This window comes from Cynoglossus semilaevis, chromosome 1 (genome assembly GCF_000523025.1).
Source record: "Cynoglossus semilaevis isolate Cse_v1.0 chromosome 1, Cse_v1.0, whole genome shotgun sequence".
NCBI classification, from domain to species: domain Eukaryota; kingdom Metazoa; phylum Chordata; class Actinopteri; order Pleuronectiformes; family Cynoglossidae; genus Cynoglossus; species Cynoglossus semilaevis.
Window position 1 is genome coordinate 24,352,799 of NC_024307.1, and position 25,822 is coordinate 24,378,620.

The 25,822-nt window shown below is 41.9% G+C and overlaps 3 protein-coding genes across 3 annotated transcripts in view; 2 read left to right on the forward strand and 1 right to left on the reverse strand.

The window, feature by feature from the left end:
• Nucleotides 1-9,576: 9,576 nt before the first annotated feature.
• Nucleotides 9,577-19,564, reverse strand: dthd1 (death domain containing 1). Its single transcript, XM_017031297.2, has 10 exons — nucleotides 17,750-19,564; nucleotides 16,997-17,465; nucleotides 15,892-16,219; nucleotides 15,406-15,585; nucleotides 14,953-15,218; nucleotides 14,540-14,695; nucleotides 11,722-12,011; nucleotides 10,722-10,972; nucleotides 10,567-10,624; nucleotides 9,577-10,042 (listed from the first exon to the last, which is right to left on the reverse strand). Exons 1-10 carry the CDS (start codon nucleotides 17,961-17,963, stop codon nucleotides 9,735-9,737), a joined length of 2,520 nt encoding a protein of 839 aa, XP_016886786.2. The 5' UTR covers nucleotides 17,964-19,564; the 3' UTR covers nucleotides 9,577-9,734.
• Nucleotides 11,888-14,505, forward strand: LOC112488165 (uncharacterized). The gene is made up of 7 exons (XM_025063143.1): nucleotides 11,888-12,506; nucleotides 12,690-12,777; nucleotides 12,872-13,040; nucleotides 13,111-13,157; nucleotides 13,256-13,384; nucleotides 13,478-13,637; nucleotides 13,742-14,505. Exons 2-7 carry the CDS (start codon nucleotides 12,743-12,745, stop codon nucleotides 13,970-13,972), a joined length of 771 nt encoding a protein of 256 aa, XP_024918911.1. The 5' UTR covers nucleotides 11,888-12,506; nucleotides 12,690-12,742; the 3' UTR covers nucleotides 13,973-14,505.
• Nucleotides 19,565-19,722: 158 nt separating the features above from the next.
• arap2 (ArfGAP with RhoGAP domain, ankyrin repeat and PH domain 2) overlaps nucleotides 19,723-25,822 on the forward strand; it is a 97,966-nt gene continuing 91,866 nt past the window's right edge. Inside the window, exons 1-3 of the mRNA XM_008321193.3 lie at nucleotides 19,723-19,864; nucleotides 21,321-22,140; nucleotides 22,849-22,931. Coding sequence (XP_008319415.1) covers nucleotides 21,386-22,140; nucleotides 22,849-22,931 — 838 coding nt within the window. The 5' untranslated portion in view covers nucleotides 19,723-19,864; nucleotides 21,321-21,385. The remainder of the gene's footprint in view (nucleotides 19,865-21,320; nucleotides 22,141-22,848; nucleotides 22,932-25,822) is intronic.

A 25,822-nucleotide genomic window follows, 5' to 3' on the forward strand; every position in this document is an offset into this window, starting at 1 on the left:
TGGGGGGCTGTTGGAGGGCAGGGGGTGGGACCAAAGGAGATGCTGCATGGTTCAGCTCTGTCATGCTTCTCGCCCTCAGACTCTTACACAGTCATATTTACTGTTGGTTTTGTATCTTTCTTTTCAGAGCTGATCAGCTGGACCACTGTCAGGACTCTACAGCCATTACACCAATGCTGTATTTCTGTATTTAATATTTTATGAGTTAAGGTGAATGTTCAGGCCACCAGAATGAAATCATATCAGCTGCAGTAGATTCTAACACCAACTCCTCTGATGTGTTTTATAAATCCTTTGATGTTTTCTACAAAACTTGTTTATGTATTTGGTTGGATGGTGTGTGTTACTGCTTGGGTCCTAAAAGCATTTTGCATGTTTCATGACTCCTTTAATGCATTTGGGACAAGTTTTATTTTTGTTAAATTGTATCTTGATTGCATTCTTCAACATCTTTAATATTATTTAGATTGTTGTCACTGTAGCTCAGATTGCTGGGCTCCAAACCGACAACTTGGTTGTCTTCCATTGTGTTTTTCATTGTCTGCTGGCAGGTAACTGTGTGTTGACTACTTTTCAGTTGTTTTGATCATATCTGTTGATGGGCTGTTTGCTTTCACCCCTTTGATGTATTTTGTGGTACCTTTGATGATTTTGATTTGTCTTCATCATTTCTGTTTTGGCAGTCCTCTTCATTTACTTCCTTCAGTTTTGGCAGTCCTCTTCATTTACTTCCATTGATGGATCGTTAAATCCTAAAGCAGTATGGGTAACCTGGACCTATTAAAAGAGTCTCAGAACACATCAAAGGAGTGTCCATAACTTTCTTTTGGCAAAATGACAACATTGTCTTCTTGTTTTTTCTAAGGTTTCGGTTTCAGTTTTCCCACCGTAATATTTATACAGTCAAGCTGTACATTGTTCCTTTAAGGTGTATTGTGCAGAACAAAATACAGCACCTCACACTGCACTTTGGCAGATTGGGAAGAAAATGGCAAAGAAGGAGAAAGTAGGAGTATTGAGTGGGGAAAAGGGGAGCTGGTTAGAGAGAGTAATGGATGACAGAATGGAGAGTGATGTGCTGAGGTGGACGCTTCAAAAAGCCCAAAGTGTCCACACACAGGAGTGCAGGGGCTTTTGTGTGGGAACTTATTGGCCCTGTTTGAGGATCAGTCAGCTGAAACACTTGGACTGAAGCTGACAGCTGTTTGAGAAATGCCCAGCAGGCCTGGCAGACACATTCATATCCAGGAGACACACACATTTCTATTGAGAATGTACCATTTATAAGCACTCACAATCTTTTAGGCGCCCCAAGTGAAAAAGGTTTAGTCAGAGTTATTACAAAAGCAGACCAGGGGAACAAAGGACGCCCAGAAAGCTTGACTAGGTTTCCTCAATATGTTGCCAAGTTGGCTCATTAAAGGCAACTGTGGGCTTTGTTTTCTGTTAATTAGCTCAAATAAAATCAAAACATACTGGCTGCTTTAATTGGATTTGTTTTTGTCGTGTCTCTGCAAACTCAACAAAAATGCCAACTCTGTCTTGTTGCACCGACGTCCACAGCAGCAGGATGGTGAAGTCGTGCCTGTCTCTGATTGGCTAGTACATTTTGCCTTTGTTTGTTGGGTTAGTTAAACTCTATGGTCATCCTTGCTCACTTCGCTCCCTCGTCCTGCTGTGAACATGACCAAACCAAACGGAGTCGAACACAAATACAGAAAAAAAAAAAAAGAAAAACAAACAAAAAAAATGAAACGAGTACTGGGACAATATTTAAAAATTTTAGTTCAACCTCTAATTGGGGCTAGCATATCACACAGGTGTAGTTCAGAAAAAAGTCAACAGTAATAACCTATGTGTATGTATAGCATACAATGCTAAATAAATGCATTGATTGTAAGGTTAGATGATTAGGTTGGCTCTCCATCCTTCATTTTGAGACTGTGAATAGACTGTGTTGCCTGTACCTTTATAAGATCTGGCAACAGTGTTTCTCAACCTGTTTCTTCGTGCTGTTCTGACCATCCATGACTTCACAGCTCGGCATAGTGCAGATACAGTATTTGTCCTACAGTCAGCATCGTTCCCTTTTCAGACTCGGTTTATTTCTTTGCACATTGCTGAAAGAGGTGAATTTCATTGGATTCATTTTTTGGAGCGGCTCCATTTACAGCGGAGAGGAAGTTGGACGGCAGTAGAGTGTTTCATTTCTGAGGTTACTGAGTGTATTATTAATTGTCATGGTGCCATATTTAAAGGTTGATGGGTCCATTCAGTGAGTGGGTGCAGAGAATGTTGCTGTTTAAATCCTGTGGAGATTTATTTAGTTAACATTATTTTTACAGTACAAAAAACAACACTTAAACTTAAGAGCTCAGTTGTGGTCTGCAGGCCCAAGAGGATCTGCAGGCAATTGATGTTAGCAAAAAATATATACATACAAAAAATAAAGAGTAATCTGGCAGTAATATTTGGTATATATATATATATATATATATGTATATATAATATGTAAACGCTCCCTTTAAGATAGCTAACACTAATACAGCCAATGTGGAAAGAAAAAAAGGAAGGACAGAAGAAATGAATAAAGACAAGAAGAATGCTAAATGTTAGCCACAACGATTACTCAATTTGACATCAAGATGGATATTGATCTAAAGATTTCCAAAGGTTAGCCATAATTTTACTTTTTTTTACTTTTCTCTTTCTATTTTGGAGAACATATAAACAGTAAAAATAATTACTTTTCGAATGATTTCTTCAGTAAAAACACTTTAATTGTTGTCTCATTTTGATTTATTCAACTCTAATTAATCTTCATTTCTTCGTGGATGGAGCACGTAGCAAGTGGAAGAATCAAATGCCCATAACAGCAGGTTATTAAAGATGTTTGTTGTCTCGACGTATCTGCTTCCACCTAAAGCTGGTCTCATATTTATGGAAATCCATCTCAGTGTGGCCTTTCAGCTCTCAGGAGCCACAGCTTTGAAGAATTCCAGCACATTCACACACTGCCAAAGCCACGGTCACAGAACCGGCCTCAATTATTCATGTCACACACTTGTGGAGGGTGGAGGAATGGTGCAAGGAAGATCCAACTGTATCAGCCCATCCTCCCACTGAGCTTGAATCTTGTATGTCTAACACAAAAAAACAATTTTATGCAGAATCTTTGGGGAGAATGTTTCCATTTTTATGCAATTTAAACTATTTTGCTTTTCTTGCCGTTCTTGATACTTTTGCTTCTTCTACTCTCTTCTTTTGCTAATGCCTTTGTCTTTTCATTTTTTGTTTTCAATTTGTCTTTTAGACAGAGTTCTCAGCATTAAGGTTTTCTTTGTTTGGCTTATCTATTTTTAAAAATTACATTTTTTGCCAAAGTGAAATTGAAACCTTGAACTCCTTGTCACTGTGACACAGCTCCACCACTGCACACAACCAACTGTGACCTCTGTTTTTAACCCATCACCAAAGTGAACAGTGGGCAGTTTAAAGGGGAGCAGTGAGTGGGGACGGAGCCATGTAACCACTAAGCCACCACTGCCCTAAATTTTAGTAATGTATTTCCCTAAGTTTAGGTAAGTTATGAATTCCTTTCCAGTCTGAAGCTATGTGAACCCCATTAAAGATGATTTAGCTTTTCTTATTTTAAGCCAACATTAAGCTTTAATTGTACTACGACTCATGATCAAAGTTCAGTTTAAGGCCTTTTTGCTTTATTGCTGACGACTCATGATCAAAGTTCAGTTTAAGTCCTTTTTGAAGCAAGTGGCTGGTAGATTTAGAGTTTGTTGATATACTGTAGTTTCTGAAAAAAGAACGTATTTCATGGTCAGTGTGCAGTAGTATTCTTATTTTGGCAGTTGCATGTTTGAGACCCTTTGACCTTGAAAAGACCCTAGGAAGAGAACTGGAAATATGTTCCTCCTGTGGTAGTGTGATACAGACTCCTTCCTCCAGATGTCAGGTTGGTTTCACACTCCAGTGGACTCTTGCTGCTACACCCTCTCTCACACATTTCACCCATAACCATCATGTCACACCTTCTCTTCTGCGCCCACTCTTCTCCTTTCACTGCTGTTTATTTGCTCTGCCATCATCCTTCCAACACAGCCCGACCCTTTTTCACCTTCCCCACTCCTCATTCCTGGAGTAAACAGTACTGTACCAGTGTGACTGCATCAGATAACAGGTATGGCTGACGGAGATGCTGGTGAAGTTGCAGCTGTTTACTGATATGTTATTTGTTCACATGAATCAGCTAGAGGGTCTATCCATGCACAGGAAGGCAGAAGAGACGAACGAGCCCAGTGCTGCACGGTTTGAATCACACAAAGTCATGTTTTGCCAATATCTTATTAAAAATAAAGTCGACTGCAGCCCAGCAAAGGAACTGGCTGAAAAAGTTGGCCTAGAAGCAATCTGCCTGAGCAGTTTCTCCAGAGTTTTGGATTTGGATATGGATTTGGACGGGGAGGCTGTGATGCTGTGATTCGGTGACAGCTGTAACTTTGACAAACACATTGCAGGCTGGGAGAAAACAACAGAAATATTCTGATGAATAGTTTGGTAGTTGACAGCTGCAGAGAAATACATGACATAATTCTCCTTTACAGTGATGTGTAGGTTTTAAACATGAAACTCTGCTTCTGCTGACAAGACCACTCAGCACTGACAGCCATTTCCTTCCAATCATTTTGGATAAAGGTTCCAATAGGTTTGTTTATAGTTTGTGGAGGACGCCTTTCAGCTCCATTTTTATGTCAGTATATACTGATTGTCACGTTTTCACACCTGGAACCTGACATTGTGCTTTTCAGCATTTCTTGTTTTGCTCCAACTTCAGAAAGTTGGAGCAATAATTAGGATTTTTTTTGCCCTGTAAGCAGTCACAGACGAATGTCCACATAAGAAAGTGAATCATCAGCATAGAGGGTAAATCTTAACCCTGTACTGTATGTTTTGGAAAACATAACTGAAAGAAAATTTAGGAAGCCAATCAGAGAAGAAACAATATCAAAACCTGCATGTTATTTTTGGGAATCTGTAATGAAATCCTTTGTTTTTAAGAAAGTTATTACTAAATTGCTCTGTTATTGCAAGACAGACATTGACATCCTTTAGAGGTCACTATGAGGAACACATTTAGCATGCATGTTGTTGGGTATGAAGGAGGACGATTGTGATGGGAAACGTGAAAAAAAAATAAAATCCCTGAAGGCCATTCCTGCCCTTCTCGTTACCCAATGGAAACTTCGGTCCCAAGTGGATCCTGGGCACAGCCAGACCATCTGTCCTGTCAGTCACTGAAAACAGGGACAAATGAAGAGTTTTCTTTGGACCAGTGAGCAGCACACCTCAGTGCTTTCTCTCTATCTGACTGCAGTTTCCCCTGTGCTACCACACACACACACACACACACACACACACACATGCACACAGCAGTAGAGTCAGCATGAGTCAGAGAATCACCCCGGAGATTTGATTCATCCTTGTTTTGCTATTGAATGGGCAGCTACGGAGGAGCTGTCTCCATTTTTCACTCACCCGGGTTCCGGTGGGACAACAATGACCTGAACCACTGACAGAAAATTAGGCTGATCTAAAATTGCTCCATACAGTTTGTCCATTCTGAGGGAATTATATGTATAGTGTGTTCATTCAGATGGAACAGAAAAGTAACCAGGTAACCAGAAGGTAACCAGAAGGTAACCAGAAGGTAACCAGATGTACATTCATTCTCTGTGTCGTTCTGTGATTTACCTACAGGAACCAAGGAAACATGCTTTGTAGTCACACAAAGAACTTTCAAATAGCAGCTTGTGTTTGGGGCAAGAAAATTGACATTCTCAGTCTGCACAAATTTCAAAATTGTGACAATATGAGGAAATGTTCTCGTGTTTCAGTGGCCTGCCTGCAGTCCAGAGCTGTCTGCTATTGCATAAGAATAAGAATATGAATTATGATGATATGACATTGGCTTTTGGGAACTGCAGTGTAGTTTTTGTCTTTCATGGCACAAACATGAGCCAATCATATTTTTACAAAATTGCAAAATTTAAATTCTACATTTCTAAATGGCCACATGGGGGCGGAGTGGTTAGCCCTACAGCAAGAAGAATCTCCTGTGTTCCTTGGTTTCCTCTCACAGTTCATGACGTAATTGAGGTGTGAATAGGTGTGAATCTGAGTGTGAATGGTTGTGTGTTTCTATATCCTAGCCCTGTGATGGACTGACAAAGTGTCCGAGGTGAATTCTACCCTTGCCTGGTGGCTGCTGGCATTTGCTTCACCTCCATTTGTGCTCCTTAAGGTGCTTAAGCTGTGACCTCTGTGAGATTTACTTCTCAAAATATCATGACAAGTACAATGAAACATGGTTCTTCGTTATTAGATGCCATTCAGTGTTTAGTTAAGGTGAAAATGTGTTTTTTGTTGGACCATGTGAGACCGTGAAGATAAATAGATATTAGGTAAATATATTATGATGTCTTGTTATCATTCCATGTTAAGATGGTAAACTACACTACATTTAAATTAGATTTGCAAACCATACTACAAAACAATACTCACAAATTGAATCAAGCCCCAGGTGATTAATCTGGCCTCAGCTCCTCAACGTCACGCCAGGAAGTCTTTATGAGAGTGAAGAAGGAGGTGTGTCTCCTCCAGATGTGAACGTTGTGCTGTGAAATCTCTCAGGACGAGCTGTGACAGCTCTGATGTTCAATTACGACTCCCTCTCCGACTGTGACTGGTTTCACCTTGACAGCTATAAAGTAGGCATGTGTCAGCTGACAGGAGGCAGATGAGGAAACAGATGAAGTTTTGCACCGGTGCTTTGTGTATCCTGCCTCGCTGGACGGTGGGCATCCTCCCAGAGTGCCTTGCTGCGTGGCCTTTTTAATAATGTATAGTTGGAGAGGAGGGAGGTAAAATGGGAGAGGAAACGATTTTCCGGCACCATGGGAGCCCCCTCTGTGACATTTACTGCTAGCAAAGCCCTCAGTGTGTGTGTGTGTGCGTGTGTGTGTGTGTGTGTGTGTGTGTTTGAAGGCTCTGCTGCAGACTAATGATACCCCCCTCTGGCACACAGTCTCCAGATACACAACTCTGCTGCTAGTGATGCCACACGTGTCCTTTAGAATCTGACTGAAGGGACAGAGGGTGGAAACTATTGGATTTAATGGCAGGAAGAAGTGAAGATAGAGAGTAAAAAAGTTGAACTCCAATAACTTTGAAGAAACAAAAACATTTATCAGGGTTGGAGTCATTTGGGAAATACTGCTAAATATACTTTGGGCTTGGCCAGTTTCAGATTGGGGGGCAGTGGTGGCTTAGTGGTTAAGGAAGCGGACTTGGGTCCGGAAGGTTCGAGTCCAAGTTACCACTGAGGTGCTCTGATCATGGCTCCGTCCCCACTCACTGCTCCCCTTTAAACTGCCCACTGTTCACTTTGGTGATGGGTTAAAAACAGAGGTCACAGTTGGTTGTGTGCAGTGGTGTGCTGTGTCACAGTGACAAGGAGTTCACTTTCCTTTCTTTCCTTTGAAACTTTAGTTACCTTCAGGAAACAGAGATGCAGAAACAAGTGTCTTCCGCTGAAGTGTTAACCAACTATTACAAACATAATTTGAGCAAATTTACAGAACATGATTTGAAAAATGTAGCAAAAGGTCACAGAATGATTTTGAATGTTTCAAAAATGTTCATATTTGGGCTGTAAATGCCTGTATTACCAATAGTCTGAGTGAAACTAAACTTTCATGTATTGCCATGTACTGCAGGTATTGTAGGTAAACCTCCAGACAGTAAAGTCACTGAACACTGAACTGAACACAGAAGACAAAAGACAGAAAACGTACCAGAGTTCTTGTCTCTGCAGGACGTCAAATTGAGTGACATCTCAAGTTTGTGCTTTTGCATTTGTGTCAAAAGCAGCTGAGTGGAAACACGTCATCCGTCTGCTACAGAATAATCCTCCTCCTGGAAAACATCACCTCCACCTGTTACCATTTCATACTTCATTAACTGTGCCCCCCAGCTGTGGCAGCAGGGGGCTCCTGAGCCTTGCAGGGAGCCTCCTGTCCCCACATGGACACATGACATTGATCATTAGCCTCTTCTGCTTCAGCCTGGAGTCTGCTGAATGTCACACAGCTGGAGTTAGAAGAGCTGATGACAAATACCTCGATCAAATCCCAGTGAAAGAGGGCGGAGCTCAAACCTAGAGGAACCAGATTTAATCAGAGGAGGACGGGGTTTTTGTTGGGTTCAAACTTATCAGGATGTAATTATATATTAAGTAGCAGCAAGAGTGGAGGACAGTAGTCCAGTCTGTCTTTAATCATCACGTCCTCTGAAGGGAAACACGTTTATTAACCACACATAATTAGGATATGCTTTCACACAGACCATGCAATCCTTTTTTTACACAATCTGAAATGTTTGCATACTACAACAGTGCACACCGGAATTTAATTTAAAATATTTGAACCTCACAGCATGTAAAAAGAAACTGCAGTAATCCTCCGTGTACTGTGAGTATAGCCCTACTATCCTGCCCAGCTATCATCAACAGACATGCTGTGAAATCCAAAAGACGACTAAGTGTCAGGCAGCTGAGAACGGGTCACAGCTCAGTGTCACCATTCGTTTACAGGCGGCTGATTGGCCGTTTAAATCACCTGCCTGTCTGTGGAGGGAGGTGACAGAGACAAATGTTGCTGCGAATGCAAACCTCATGTCGTGAAATGCTGCTACGCTTCAAATAGATAAATAAATCCAAAATGTGCTTAGTTTTGCTTTCCCATTCTTGTCATGATGTCAAGTGTAAGTGAGATAGAGGAAGATTTTGATTAAATTGTTCTCAAATTCAGGGTCTCAGCAATCACGAGGTTGACTGGTCACAGACTTTGGAATGACGGTGGAGTTTAAAAGGAGAAATAGTTAAAGGTTTAGTTTGCATACATTTTGAAAGGCTTTTGCAAAATATACTTTGTGAGTTTGAGTGCTTTAACCTCAACAGGGCTCTGAGTGTATTCTTCAGCTGTAACTCCTGTCTATTACTGGCTGTGACACTGTCTGACCACATGGGTGCAGCAGTTGAATTTGAACCTGCTGCTTGCTGAACTGGTCCAGCTGCAGTCAAGATTTATCTCCCATTAAAAAATGTGTGGAGCACCAGGGAGAAAATAAACAGAAATAGGAATTTATTCAAAATTCTGTTTAAAAAAATTAAAAACTGAAAGAATCGTAGAAAATAAGCAACAAATATAGCATTGTATTATTTGCATTTGTATCCTAACATAGTTATTGAGTGATATAATCTTTTGATCATCAAATAGGAAGTAAAAAATTAACTGCTACATAATTACAAAAACTAGCAAGTAGTTCTTTAGCTTCTCTATAGAATTATAATAGTTTTACTGAACTAACTGAACATTTCAGTATTACATTAAGGCCAGTACATCATGGATTCTGAATGTTTTTCCATGAAGTGCTTTCTACTGACAAATATACAATTTCTGTAAAATAATAATAATAAAAAAAATACTGATATGATAAAATAAATCTTTCACATACGTACTAACAATATTAGGCTTCACCAGTGTCTCTTTTGTAGCCGGTGTATAATTCCTTACAGTCCAATGCTGCTCTCTGGTGGCTAATATTGGGTACTGTAGGTCCGATTAAAAAGGAAATAATCAGTAATTATACACTGTATGTCTTCAGGTCGGTGATCCCTGTCTCATGGCTGCATTCTGTCTCAGCAGCAGCTCCCGGCCCAGATCCGCTCTCCCGCTCTTTGACAAACACTGGGCCAGCTGTGAGGCCTTGTGTTGGTGTGCAGCGGCCGGTTGACCTCTCCTCCACATGGTCAGGACGTTAAAGGCCTGGGTGGACACACTGGGCCCTGACCGTCGCCTTACAAGCTGAGTGGTACTACGGCGGAGACGCAGGGACAGAACCAACGAGGCTACTTCCTCCTCTGACAGTTTCCCAGCCAACCAGAGAAGAAGAGAGTCCGACAGGGAGTCTGGTGAGTGGACGATATGGAAAAGTTGGTGGAAATTCCCATCATATACAGTATATATACTTATACAGTATATATACTCTACACACACACACACACACACACACACACACATATATATATATATAGATAGATAGATGGATGGATATACTGTATGCATAAAATTAACCTCAAAACTCTGATGTTAAACTTTTTAGCTTTAAGTCAAAAGCAAAACAAAACAAAAACAATCCAAAAAGAAATTCAATCAATAAATCCCCAAATCCCTTTTTTATATATGTCAGATTTAAAAAAAAAGTAAAAACACCCTCTGTGATTAAGCACACCAGATTAGATTGAGGAGAAAAGAATGAAATAATGATCAAATGACGAGACGGTTGTTAGTTCTCATCGTTATCATTGCTGAAGCTCTGGGCTGCAGATACCATTAAATAAATGACCTGGAAAATGTTCTTATCATTGAATAGATGATCCCATCCAAACATCAAACATCAGAGGAAACACACAAGAGTGTGGTTGTAAAATACCTGTCTCCTCACATAACTTCACCTTGGCTGTGATCGGTCGATTAATGGTCCTCACTTTCTAAAAAAAAGATATTAAATGGAGACATTTGGTTTTCTTTCAAAGCTTTGGAGACAGGTGTCAGTTGAAATAGTAGTTTGGCTGAACTGCTGGTCACCTTGGGTAAAGTCAGAGGCAGTGAACACACAGCATCCTGCAGCATCCTTCTATCCTTCAGCCCAGCTGTGTCTCCTCTCCACTCCACCTGACCTCTGCTCACCTTATAAAACTGCACTGTCCCTTTATAGTGTGCTGAGCTGTAGTTTCCAAATGTGTCCACTTCAGTCAGACGCACAGACAACTGATTGGTGCGTTGAGCGTGAAAGGTGATTCGCTCCTGCGGGGCACCATTTTGGTTTTCAAGGGTTCCTGTAGGAACATGAAGAAGAACGCTGTTATCTTTACATCATTTACAAACAACAGGGTAACAAACATTTGTAGCCTTTAAAATGACAACAACATCTACTACTACTATGACACCAGCAGAGATATGAAGTTATTTTGGAAAAACAGGAAAGTGAACTCCTTGTCACTGTGACACAGCTCCACCACTGCACACAACCAAATGTGACCTCTGTTTTTAACCCATCACCAAAGTGAACAGTGGGCAGCTTTAAGGGGATCAGTGTGTGGGGACGGAGCCTTGCTCAGAGCACCTCAGTGGTAACTTGGCAGCTGAGGGACTCGAACCTGAAAACTTTCTGACCCAAGTCCACTTCCTTACACACTAATCCACCACCACAAAAAGACACAATCCATAATTAGGACTAACATGAACTAAAATCACAGGCAAGTGTTACTGTAGCTCAGAAAATGCTTAAATATAATTTAAATTAATTAACAATCAATGTTATATAATCAAATGTAACATTATTATGTTACATTTGATTATATAACATTGTTTGTGTCATAATTAATGTGGCATAACTTAATTAAATTAACTTTTAACACAATAATTATAATTCTTATGTTATAAAACTCTCAAAAAAAGTAATAGCAGTTAAATAGAGCTAACAATTAGCCGTGAATGTAGCCAAAAGTTAACAACAAGTATCTAAATCATCTAGAGGTAGGTAACCACAATAATGATTTCCATCTGTTTTGGTTGCAGGTCTTACTGGTGGAGGTGATGTTGCCACTGAAGCACAGGAGGAGCTGATCTCCTTCACACATGGAGATCTGAGACGAGGTCTCCAGAAGACCACCGTTACTCCCACACCTCAGTCTGCTCAGCTCCCAGCTCAGGTCCCTGCTCGGCAGCGCAGCCAATAGGACGGTGTATGGATCATTTTGTGGACGCTGGAGGACCACGGCGACGGAGTGACAGCCCACCGACTCCTCCAGCTCCTCCGCCAAGGAGGTGAGGTGACAGGGCTGCAGTGGGGAGGAGAGACGAACCACCAGGAGTCTGGGAGGAGCAGACAGACAGAGACGGGAGCAGATGAGAAGATCAGAGTCAGAGCACACAGTTAATTCACTTAAGACAGAATGGAGAATTTAATTTCCCTCCAAGAAATCTCATTATTCCAGCAGGAAAGCTGTTTGAGATTAAAGCTAACAGTGTGATGGGCTGAGCTCTGTAGTTCAGTACATCCTTACTGAAGAATGGTTTTACTATTTAAAGCCAATACATCTATGATCTTTGAAACAAAAATCCGTTTTCAATTCTTACATATAGCATCGTTATATAAGGTGACTGAAGGCTGGAATCCCAAGCATGTAGCTCTGTCTTGATCCACACTGCCTTTGTTAAACCCCTTACGTAAAGAAAAGCCTTTTATTTGTCGGTTTCTGCAGTTTTCCTTTCCTGTATTTCTCTTCCAGTCCTGGTGTCAGTACTGAAACCAACAATTCATTTTTCTACCAACTTCTGAAACAGGATAAAGAGCAGACGCGACAAGAGGTGAGATCATGTTCCTTTGTTTTGCTGATTTTGTTCATTAGGTCAAAGGTCACCACACAGACGCCTATATATGTGTGCGTCTGTGTGTTAACATGTGTGTATTTATATATGTACCTATCATTTAATTTAATTCAGTTTAAATGAATGAAGTAGCCGTCTGCTCGTTCAAATGTGTAATTACAGCTGAAGCTGTTAGCTGGATTCCATCTCAGCCAACATCTCAGACTGTCTCCTTCATGTTCAAGTTCCCACCAGCACTCATTGTCCAAAAGTAAATATCTACAAACGGCAGATATTGTCAAATACATCCAGTCATATGAGCTGTGCCAAACGTCTCGTCCAACTCTTGTTCTCCCTCTGACCAGGGACAACGTTTGGTTTCTCGTCTATGTGGTTGGAGGATTATTGATGACTGTCACCGCTGGGGGTCACTGTGTGGAGGTGGCTGTGAGGACGAGCCAAAACCGGGACAAGATGTTGCAACTTCCCAACTTTCTTTTCCAACTAATGGGCCTGGGACAGCGGACATTTGTGGTAGGAAGCCTACACACTCAGTCAAAGGCATTTCTTTAACTTCATCTTCTGAGCTTCTCTCATCTTGCAGGCCAGCATACCACGACCCCAGAACAAAAGGCTCTACTTCACTGAGAGGTATACTCTAAACTACTGCACGGTTACTCCAAATGAAGTGTGTTTCTTCTACATAAATCAACCCCAGCCTCCTGCCTCACCTTTGTTCATGTCTTCAGCTTTAAAAGCCTACACAGAGACACACAACCTGGGTTCCCTGGTTTGATTAGATTAATATATCGTCCTGCTTCACCTGAGACACATCTGAACCTGCAGTCAACTGGAGCAAACTCTGTTTCAGCTAAAAGGTACTTTTAAAATGAATTGATCTGATTGTTTGGATTCTATGGAATTCATTTACAGTGCAGTAAAAGTCTTTTCCCCCCGGTGTTTGTGGTCAGATGCAGGATATATTACATCCTGATTGGTGGTTCAGGAGGTCGACCAGTTCTTACTCTGTGCCTGGGAACCAAGAGCAGGAAACTGAGGACATACAGGCCGTTGAATCAGCTGCAGTGGTTGGTGGACTTCAACAGGAAGTCTCAGGATCAAGGAGACAAAGTTGGGCAAAAATCAGAAATTACCTTTTAAAAAACACTGACTATTGATGAAATTGTTTTAGGGTGAACAAAGGGCTTTGATATCTGATATTTTATGATTCTCAGATTGTCCTCCTGGTGGATGGACAAACCGCTCAAAACAGCTCAGAACCCGAGACCAATGAGGATTGGATGGAGTGTCAGACCACAGGATTAACTCTGGGGTTTTCTGCACTGCTGGTTCTTCTGCTGTGGATGATCCTGCCACACATTGCACTTTGTGCAGTTATCTTGTTAGTTTGGAAGATGCATCAACAAATCCATAGAGAGGAGCTGTTGAAAATGTCCTCAAAGTAAAAATGGATGTGTTTGGACACACATCCATTTGTGTATTATGGTACGACTACAGCTGGATAAATGGACTGAAGACGAGACTAATGATTCAAAGATGAGATTAGAAACAGTAAAAATGGGGATATACTGTATCAATTCATAATGTCTACACTTAAATAGGACAAGATACAACTGAAAAAAAAATGCAACGTCATATATGAAATACCTAGCTGCTCTTGTACTAAAGTGTACATCAGGGAAACAGGCAGCTGCTCAAAAAGGAGCATCAGAAGGATCCAGGATCAGCCATTTCAGACCATAGTAAACCACAACCACTGAATGAATTGGGAGGAAGCCATAAGATAAGTAAACGTGCACACAGGACGATGAACTGAGATGAGGGCGCGTACATGCTGCCACACACCAGGAGCACCACCGGGGGGAGGTGACCTGACAGCAGGAGGCGTTACTGGTCTGTCAAATCTGAGAGGAAGATCACGCCTAGCTGGCACGTCACCACCGACACCTGGTGACGGTCTGACGAAGGTGGAAGTATCACGCTGTAAACTGTCTCAGGTAGTGGGTTCAAACCTGTCGAAGTTCTCCATCACCTCAAACGACACCAATCCGTTCTGCTGGTTTCTGACTGTCACCTTCTCCAGAACGTTCCACTGTCTGTCCCGAGAACACAGAACGACCAGCTCATCCGACAGTTCCTCCGGGGATATCAGAGAGGCTTCCAGTTTTCTGACAGGATAAGGAGATGGTAAACAACCTTAAATGTTAAACCAATCATATAGTCAGTAGACAGCAGACATCAAACCCCTGACTTTTTAGACATGAGACAACTCCTGTCACCACTGTAACTACATCACCTCAGTCTGGCTCCTGTATCTGCTGTGTTATTGTTTGGTTGATAGTCGTACAGTAAAACAATAAAGACAATTTGCTCATGTTTTGACTGTTTGTGAAAGTCCTTCCCAACATGTCGCCTGTTACTGTACCTCACTCTAGGGTAAGGAGAAGCAGGTTGATCCCATGTCAGAGCGAGAGGACTGATTTGTTGATTGTGTCTTCCTTTCCCCTGTCCTCTGATCCTCCATCTCTTTTCAGGGTTTGGGGGACAGGGTAAGGTGATGGTGAGTGGCCTCCTCAGAAGCTGTGAGTTTGGATGGCTGAGGTAGAGCAGTGAACTGGTAGACACCACTGAGTAATAGATGTCACTTCTGGCCCTGACGTTTGCCAGGAGGACAGTGTCTAAAGGCTGGATCTGAGTCAGAAGAAATCAGAAATGTGAAATATTCATGGAAATGAGTACCAATGAAATGGACACTTTTATGTTGCTAACAGATTGCTAATGTGTCAGTCAAGTTTTTTTATTGCTAGATTAAGAAACAACTTGAGGAAACTGACAAATCAAATGAGTTCTGTTTGAATGCTGGATAAAGACAATCTACCATGGTTTGTGCCATCACTGGATAAGTAAACGATCCTGGGAGGTAGTTGAGACACACACGAGCGTCCATTGGCAGCTTGAGTGACAAACCCCTTCTGGGAACTGTGTAGTGTTCTCGTTTCAGACAGGACACCACTGCAAAGAGACCCAGGGAGTAGACCTTCACCTCTGCAAATGAGCCCTACCAAGACAGAATTAAAAATAAAAAACTCAGCATGAAAAACATTTAAATGTTATATGACCTTATACAGGCTTTGTGACTCTCTTGTTGTCCTTCATGGGACTGTATTAGAGATACTGTAATCTGGTTTTTTGATTTATGTTTTTCTTACATGAACTGTACTGTACATTTCCAAAATACATAAATTGCCTTCATTTAAACAACCTTCATTTAAACAGCTTGTAAAGATTTAAAGACTATACAGTCTGCATGACATTTTCTGTTAATGTCTGCCTGATACTAATGCTGATGCTGTAAAAACCTTACCTTCTGACCACACACTCCCTCTGTTGTTACAGGAGTGATGTAGCTCACCCTCTGCTCTCCATCTACAATCTTCACAACAACATCCCTGTAGACGCCATGGTATCGGGTGCAGAAAGGCATGCTCACAGTCACAGGGAAGGGGAACTTGGCCTGACCTTGGACCTTAATCCTGATCACCCTGCTGACCAGCTCCTCTGAGCCGGCCACCATGAAGCTGCTGAAGGCTTCTGCCATTTCACACCTCAGGACCTCAGCTGCACCAGCTGGAGCCTGGATGAAGCAGGCATCCGGAACGTTTGATTGGCCGTCCTCCATTTCACCAGTCAGCCTGGATTTTATTGCAGAAAGGTAGAAATTGTTAATATTTCATCAGTGTAGTAGAAACGAACTCACTCCAACCTTTGGTGGAAACCAACATCTCTAGTCTGTCCACCACGGGGTTTCCTGGTCTGATCTAAACGTTCATGACTTGTTTGGATTCATGATTTGAGGGGCAGTGGTGGCTTAGTGGTTATGGAAGCGGACCTGGGTCAGGAAGGCTTCAGGTTCGAGTCCACCAGCTAGTTCCCACTGAGGTGCTCTGAGCATGGCACCGTCCTCACCCACTGTTCACTTTGGTGATGGGTTAAAAACAGAGGTCACATTTGGTTGTGTGCAGCGGTGTGCTGTGTCACAATGACAATTCACTTTCACTTCCTTCCTTCCTTTCCTTCTGAACAAACTGTGTGCACTGACCCACCTGTGAACTGTGTGAAAGAGCTGGCTGCAGAGTGATAAAGTCCTTGCAGAGGTTTTTTCTTATGTATGAGTGAACATACAAATGAAGGGGAAGAAACTGGATCATCTCCAGACACACAGGATAAAACACAGATGGTACGGTTGACTTTCAATTTTTATGTTCTATTGCTGTGAACACTGAATCAAACAGTCACTACTAATTGAATTAACAAAATATAATCACCAGGAAATTCAAAATCACCAACTTCCTGTGGGTTTTTGGATAGTCCTTCGTGATACTTACTGACTTAAGATCCGTACAGTTTTATTGATAGTATAGAAGAGTCACAGTAATGAAGATGTAATGTTGGTTACTTTTTTGACTCACCCCACTGTGATCCATTCTCTCCTTGTCTCTTCTTTGACCTTGACCTCTGCCCTCTCTGCATGTCTTCCTGCATTCTGTAGTAAATCCTTTTGACACACAGTAGAAACACAGTCCTCATTGTCAGTCCCCTGACCTTGGATCCCTGTTTGACTTTCTGTCTTGTTTGCAGCACTGGAGTCTGAGCTGCAGACGGTAGAGTCTGTAGTTTGTTGGCTGTCTGCTGACAGGCCTTCACAGCATTGTTCAGGTTCAACTTCAGCCTCCTGTTGAGGCACACAGGACACAGATTCGTGTGATACAGGCTCCGTGGTCTCCTTACAGGTTTCATCCAGACTTGAAGTGACTTCTACAGGTGCTGGCAGAATCTCTGGCTCCAGTTTGGTTATGATTGTGCTCACTTTGTTGATGATTTTCTGCATGTCATCAGCCAAACACTGGAAGGTGTCGCTGATGGAGTTTGGAGAAACATCTGAAATGAAGCAGATGTAGAAAACATTTTTAAAAAGTACAACAATTATAGCTAAATAAAAATACATTTGTATATATGACAAAAAAAATAAAAATAAAAATAAAATAAAAATACATTTGTATATATAACAAAACTATATATGTAACAATATTAAACAACAAAAATAACCACAAGATAATAGTAGCATTAATAATACTAATAATTACAATACAATCATATAAATACCATTAGCACCTATATTTGCAGAATTAAAGTTAGAGAAAATAAAACTAATTTTCTGTTACCAATGTCTGTTGTTGATTGCAGTTGCTGATTTCTGCCCCCTGGTGGACACTCATCGATGGTGGCTTCCCACTCAGTGATGGCTCCCCTCCATCCTGTCATGGTGTCAGAATAAAAAACCTTCATCTCCTCCAACACTCCTAAAACTCGGCAATGCTCTGTATTTCCTCTCCTCCGCCTTGTTTCCATCTCCTCTTCTTTGATTGGACAATGCATCCTTTCACTTCCAGTGCTGCCTTTTCCCGAATTCTTTCAGTCCTTTTCAGTCAACATCTTGGGAAAACGAATCTGTGCATAGCCAAAACCAAAGCAACAAAGAAAAGGGAAAAAACTTCTCTTTGTTTTCTTTTTATTGTCCTCTCAGTTGATAAAACGAAGAAAAAAAGCCAACTTTTTTTACCCTTCCTTTTTTCAGTCACTGCAGAAGTGTCTACTGTTCCATCCAGTGAACTGCTTTGCTCTCATTACTGGAGCCAAAGCTGTACTTTCATGGCTGCGGGCAGTAAAACCTGTTGCCAAGGCGACCCCTGGAGGCGTGGCGGGGATACACAAAAGGAGGAACCACAGAGAAGAGTCCTGCATGTCCTCTAGACATCTTATCATTGGTCACTATTGTCCTGTCACTGCTACTTTCACTGCTAGACGTTGAACATTTCATGATGCTTCCTGCTTTTTAAAGTTTTTGTGCGTTACTATTTTTTTTAAATATGATAATTACAAAGACAAGAGAAGACACATTCAGGTTCTTGAATTGCGTTAAAGTGCACACCAAATACAAAACAAACTCTGCAAATGTCATGTGAACAGTGCAAAGGCATTATGGGTAAAAAGGAACTCCTTAAAGTAGATTTGAGAAAAATACAGATCTGTATAATTGGATGTTTGTGGTATAGAGTAATGTAAAGGATAAAAAACCTTCAAAAATGTAAACAACAACACGCTTCGTTTTATTTTCTCTTTCTTTTTTGGACGCGTGTTTGACCTGTACAGAAACAAAAACGTGAACTGATTACAACCAACGCTGATGAACCATCGTGTTGAATTACTCTGGCACCACCATGTGGCTTATTCTGCAAACTGCACATCAGACTGTCATTTTGCTGATGTTTAATAGGAGAAAATGACAAATATCCGAGTCAAATCATACAAATATGACGTGGCTGTATTATGCAGTACCTGCAGTGGAACAAAATAACTGACTACAAGGCTGTACTTTCACTAGTTGATTCTCAGACAGTACATTAATTACTGTGTTTTATTGCTGACAGTTACATAATGTTTGAGTATGACGTCGGTTCCCATTCACAAGTTCTTTGCAATTCTTCTGATTTTTCCTAAAATGGTAATAGTTAATAACAAGTCTCTTCCTCTCTGCCAGCAATCATTTCCTGTTCTTTTTTTTTATGGCAGTTGACATTGTTTCAGAATTGCTGCCACCTATTGGTTAACATTTGTCCCTGGAAATGTTCAAATATTGGCAAAATTTAAAAACTAGAGCAGGCTTCCTGTAGTAAAATACACTAAGCTATCTGTTTCACTTTAACTCTTTAAGAAAGTGGTTTATGATTTGATCTTGACAGTTTCAGGACAAGAGTTCTGGTTCACTGCTGCCCCCCTGATCCAGGATCCATAATTCTTTGTTATGCCTCTGCTCTTCACAGACGGTACCAGGTATCCTGCCGCATTCCTTTTGTGTACTCTGTGTGTATCTTGAGGCCTTGAGCTCAAGCTGGGACATGTTCACTCAGTGTTCCAACTTCATCTTTACTTATCACACACGTGCACGTCTGTGTGCATGTGTGTGTTTTTCTCTCGTTCTTTCAAATGAGTAAACAAAGACGTTTATTTAACACAAATCCCAGGTCGAAGGAAATTATAAACAACTGCAGACACGTCCAGGACACACGGAGAACGGTTCTTGTGCAACCTGTGGCGGCTGCTGCACTGAAAGTACTCAGAGTGGGCGGAGATTTGTGTGTGGCGTGCTGCGCACACTCACGCGCGGGTGAAAGGAAACGGACGCTGATTGTGTCAAGCGCACCAAGTCAGAGACGCTGCTCGACAATGACATAAACGGACGGTACCTGAGCTGACGCTTCCTACTGCTGCAGACACAGGTGAGCCGGGTCTGAAACTTCAACCTGTGTTTATTTTCTTCACAGCACCAACACAAGTCAGGAAAAGTGGAACTATTCCTGTGTTTATCTCCACGGCTTACAGTCTAACCGATGTTTCAGTTATACTTTAGAGTCGTTTTGGCGCTCGTGTACACTGAGTGTTGAACAGAAAGTGAAGCCAAATACTCTAATTGGCCTCCACTGTGTTTATTTGTTTGAAATTCCGTAAGTGCATAAAGGTGACCGCACAACTGCGCACCTGACGCACGTTTGTGATGAAGACGCTGCCCAGCATCACTGCTGGACTTCACTGACACATGTGTGGTAATAAACAAGAGGTTGTCGTTTGGTGTGGAAACTACAATCCTGTGTGTGTTTATGTGTGTGTGTGTCAGTCAAACCAGGAAGGGGATCCACTTTGGACTTTGTGTTCACAGGTATGATGTAGGTGTGTGTCGGTGGTGTACATGCACCGACGTGCTGCCGGTGACTCACTGAGGTCTGATGTACCTACAGCTGCTGCACCACAGAGAGTTTTTAACCAGGGTAGGGAGATAAATCCCAGGCCTCACCTGCGGCACTTCCTGTTCCTGCTTCACTGTTGTCTTAGACATGTGTTTGACCTGTGTAAATGTGGACTCAAAGGTCAGTTCTATTTTGAAATGTTTTGCATTAATGAACTTGCAATAGCAAGTACAGGAGGATTATTTTGCATAACCAAATCTGACCCAGTTTTTAACACGTATACAACAAGTTTAAGGTTAAAAACATGCAAATAAGTTTGAATGAACAGATGTGGGGGTGTACAAATGACCGATGGTCAAAGTTTTTTGACCTTTGTTTGTGGCCTTTGTTTCAGCTACAGATTACTGGCTTTGGTCTTTCTCATAGTAAATGGCTGCTCATAGTATGAGTATCAGATGAACAAAGAAACAGAAGTAACACCTTGTGTAGAGCCTAAAGGAGAAGTGAACTTGAGGAGGTGTGTGTGTGTGTGTAAAGTTTGGTGTTGCTATTGTCAGTCTTCACTACTGAGATGTGACTAAGACATTAACTTAGTGAAGGGTCACTACTTTCTTTCACTGAGATCACCACTCTGCTTCTCTGCCAGTTTGATGCCGTCAGTGTGAGACCTCCATCTGAAAGTTGTCACTTTCTGTTGTATCTGCCGATTTATTTATTTTTATCCCTGAGCTGAAAATCCATATCCACTCTGTGTGATTTGACCTTGCAGAGTAGTAAATTTCACCACAGCCTCAGTGATGTCTGAAATTAAATTCTTGTTAGACATAATGAATGTCTCAGAGGTTAATAATCCCATCAGTGGTACAAGAGAGGAGTCATGAACTTGGAACTTCTTGAGTAAAAAGATAAAATGAGGTTTGATGGCACATGCGGTGTCCTCAGATTAGACCGTTCACCTCGTACCATAACTTTGTCTTCCCTTTGTGTCTAGGTTGGACAATAAAGTTCTTTTACAGGTTCATTCTGATGCCTCAGCTGTAGAGTCAGACCAATGTAATGGAGCCTCCAGAGTCCACAGAGCCCGGTCAGCAGATTGTGGACTGGCTGTCCACCCTGCGTCTTTCCCAGTATATCCCATATTTCCAGCAGAAAGGGTACCACGTTCTGGAAGACTGCAAGGACCTCACAGATGAACAGCTGCTGGAACTTCGAGTCTTTCCTACTGGCCATCGTAGGCGTATCCTCCGCAGTCTGGAAGCTTTGGGAGTTGGAAAACCAGTGCCATATCCCAGGAAAATTTTCCTTAAGGATAGAAAACGAGGGACTTCATCTCAGCACTCCAAGCCAAAAGAAATATTTGAGTGCAATTCGGGGAGTCAGACCTTACCTCCAGGAGCAGGTCTGGGATCAGTAACTGAAGGCACAAACCTTTGCCCACCACAACCCGCCCCAAGAAACCCCAAGAACACCCAAACGTCTGAGTCTTTGGATGGTTGGATTCCTCCCTCTGTGTCCTCCAGCAGCAGCACAGAGTCTCTAGATATGACAGCAATGCCCCCAGACTGGGAGATTACCCCAGAGGAGCAGTTGTTGCCGAGCGTTGACTCAGCGTCCTGCTCTGCTGACAACTTCCACCAACCTGGGACTGACATCCACAGGGTATTTACTGGTGAAATGGTAGAAAACTCCATCTACGAGACTCAGCCCGTGGTCAGTTCTTCTCCAGGTCCACGGCTGACTCGCTCCTACAGGCTGAGGCACCGGCCTGTTCCTGAGATCCCAGTTCAGGCAGTACTGCCCTTCCAGAACAGGTAACAAAAAAAACTGCAAAACCCACTTTATATTTCTAGTTGTTGTACTGTTTGGCAGAGGCCACTGTTAAAGTAAAACTTTAAATTTGAGTAATCCCAGCGTAGCTGTGGATTAGTCATGATTAATTCGAATTATTGGTGATTAATCAAGATAAATCAACATTCCTAAAAATATTTATTAAAATATTTTCTGTTTATTGCTGAAACAAATAAAAGTAGGTAGACACATGTTTCACACCTGTTGTTATTTGTGACTAATTCAATAGATTTAATTATGTTATTTTATTAATATCTTTATTATAATGATCAAATTTAGCAATTGTTGGCTTCTGAGTGGCTAAAAATCAAGTCAGTTAAAAAATGTGGTAGTTATGCAGGTGTCCAATTCTGAAATTCTGAGTTATTCCACCTTACATTATGATCACAGTCCTGTGTTTCTCCACTTTATATCAGGGATTTGTTAGTCTCAAAGTAAGTCTTTGTAAAGACGTGTCTGATAGAACCATATCTGTCAGCTGACATCCCATAAGCACCTATATACTGTATCGATTCGCCTCTTTTCCTTTCACTTCTCCATTGTTTAATAAACATTGTCAAGTGCCCCAGTTGTGAAACTTGCGTTTAAAAGTTCCACATTTCTATTCTTCCCCGGTATACGTACATCTTCACCTCCTCAACCATTGATTTCTGACTCCTCATCCTCCTCAGGAGCACCACAGCGGCGCAGACAAGCAGCTCAGATCAACTAACCGGCTCTGAAGGTCCCGCTGCTGCAAACTGCATACAGAAAGGTACTCTCTGTCTCCCAGCAGCATCTGCCTCATCTCTGCCATGAATAATTCAGTCACCAGTGCAGTCAGTGGTGGCGGTGGTGCTGGTTCAAAGTAGGTGGAACAGAGGAGGGCGGGGCCGAGGAGTTCTAGCTGCAGGGTTGGAGAGAAAGTCCTGGAACTAGATGTTGTCTTGTACGACCACACAGGGCTGGAGTGGAGTATTACAAATGTAAATTTGAGTTTGGCTCTGACTCATCGCTATTCTCCAGGTTAGGTCTGATTTAAATTGAGTACTACATGAACTCTACCTTGTACCTACTACTCAGAAGTAGAAGTAGTAGTAATATCTCACGACGCCTCTACGTGACTGTATAACTTTATGCATAGTTTGTCGACCTGTCATCAACTCGGCTACTTTTTTGGCCTGAAGTTAAACAGTTACACAGATGGGAGGGAGCAAGAAAATGTTAGTAATGTTAGCAGTGAAATGGCCACTCAAAAGACTCAAATACTGGATGCTGACCTGTCTGTGATTTGCAAGCTGAGTATGTGAAAGGCAGGTGTTTTCTTTTCCTTCGGTGTGAGAGTGTGTGTGTGTTGTCAGCACATGTAAATGGTTGGCAATTTCCATGCCAACAATGTGCTGATTAGCGCTGTTAGCGAGAACAGCACTTTTGAAGTGTTGCGTTTATCAATACTTTATCTGCAGTCTCTTGGAGCAGTCTCCACCTAGGCTGAGTTTTTCTCCTTTTTTATACACGTAACAAGAAACAAAAAAGGTACAAAAAGGTGTAAAGGAGGAAAACAAAAGAATGATCTGCGGACATGGGGAGGTTCCAGAGCAGTGAGATGGGGCGTTCACCTCTGAAGCTGCCCTCCTTCTCCAGCAAGTTAGCACCTTCTGAAGAATTTATTTTGAGATGGGATCCAGGAGTTGTAATGTGACAGTGAATTCAGTCTAAAAATTCTGCTGCTGGAGGCAGGAAGAATTTTAATTATCACTGTCGCACATCCTCGTGAATCACTTTCAGTTTTCATCTGCTTCTGCTTCTCAGACATGGCAAATTGGGAAGATGTTGACTCGTTATTGCGTTTGGAAGACGTCGCTCAGGGATCTTTAAATTATCACGTTTCATGCAAGAAGAGACAGGAAATGAGCAAGATGACGACAGTTCTGTGAGGCTGTCTGACAACTCCACTGATTTGAGTGAAACCTTTACCTCGGAAAACTCCCTAAAACAAAGTCAACGTGCTGCTCATTTGGTAACCTGTTTACTCTGAATGTTAACTGTCCTGTTATCACGCTGAACAGTGTTAATTAGCACAGAACACAAGAAGAATGGATGATGGGAAATTAACACCTTACGCTTCCAAACTTGATAAAACATTTCCTGGATTTTCCTTAAAAGCGTTTGGCCAGGTGTAAACCACATGGTTCAACTTGTCTAATAGCTAATTGGCCAAGGTTATTTTTTTAGACAACATTTAGCTAGCATGTGGCAACGATATGGCTATCTTCCAGCCCAGATCCTCTGACACCCTCAGACACTAGGCCAGATGAAGTCATGTGGGAGATGTGGACAACAACTGGTCCCAAACACTTTCCTCTGTGGCTTATTCCACTGCATACTCTCCACTTTGAATTCAAAAGAATCATTCTAAAAATACCAATCTCAACCATTAATTTGTTTTGTTATTGTTTGTTATTATACTCAGGGGTGCATTTTTGATGCGTTAGTGAAATGACTCCTGACTTTATTGAATTTTCTTGGCAGCAGAATTGTGTCCTTGTTGCAGAGATAAGTGAATGTATCAACATGATCCCCGACTGAAGAGCAGGAGGTTCTAACTCTAAAAACAAATCAGTCTCTTCAATCTGGCCTCAATCAATCTCTGCAATAACTCAACAACATTTAGGTTATTCTCCAGATTGCTCCAGGAGAGCAAATAGATAAAGTGGCAGCAGCAGCAGCAGATGGAGCGGCAGCAGCAGCAGCAGCAGCAGCAGCAGCAGCAGTAGCAGTAGTAATAGTAGTAGTAGTAGTAGTAGTAGTATGGTCAGCTGAGGGGAAACAAAAAGGCAGGAGGTGAAGATAAAGCCAGTGGGAATCGGGCAGGAATTGAGTGCAGCAAGGTCCAGCAGCCTTGTGATTGGCCTGAAGGTCAGCTGATAGATGATGATCGATGGTTGCCATCTGCCCACGGAGCCTGGTCATAGAAAAGGCCGCTGCGTTACATTGGATTCTATCATTAAATAAACAGACCCTCTCATAAAGCACACCAAAGCCAGGACATGGCCTGTGTTACTCTCGGTAATGGCCTGTATTGTTTTTGGAAGTGAGTGTCCATAAGGCTTTAAAAAGCACTACATTCACTTCTGAAAGGACATAAATCTGAGAGGCTGCTGATTTGACCAGCCCTGTGTCTCCAGAAAGGCATCGGTGATTGTCCGAGGGTGTTTCGATCTTTGCACGACTCCACTGGTGTTTGTTTTTGTGTCTGGCCTTGGTGCTGTCTTCTGACCCTTACCATCCTCAGGAGAGGGTGGTGTCATTTTTCACACAGACAGGCAGCAGCCCACGCAAGGTGGCCCCCAGACTAAGTGTCTGGCCAGAGTCTCTTAAAGCCTCCTCCATTTCTTTTTCTTTAGAGCGTGTGCATGACTGAGGACAAGACACAGATAATGGTACTGACTTCTGCACTATATGTTTCTCAACTTCTCTGGTCACAGTTTGCACAGAAACACAGAAGTTTTGATGAAATAACTTTAAATGATCAAAAGTAAAAATATCTCCACCCACATTCCACTAACAATGTACATCAACTGATTTCAACACATGCTACAGGTGTTCTCAATCATGGAAGGTAGGTGGTATAAGTGATCTTTGCAAGCCCTGATGACCATTTGA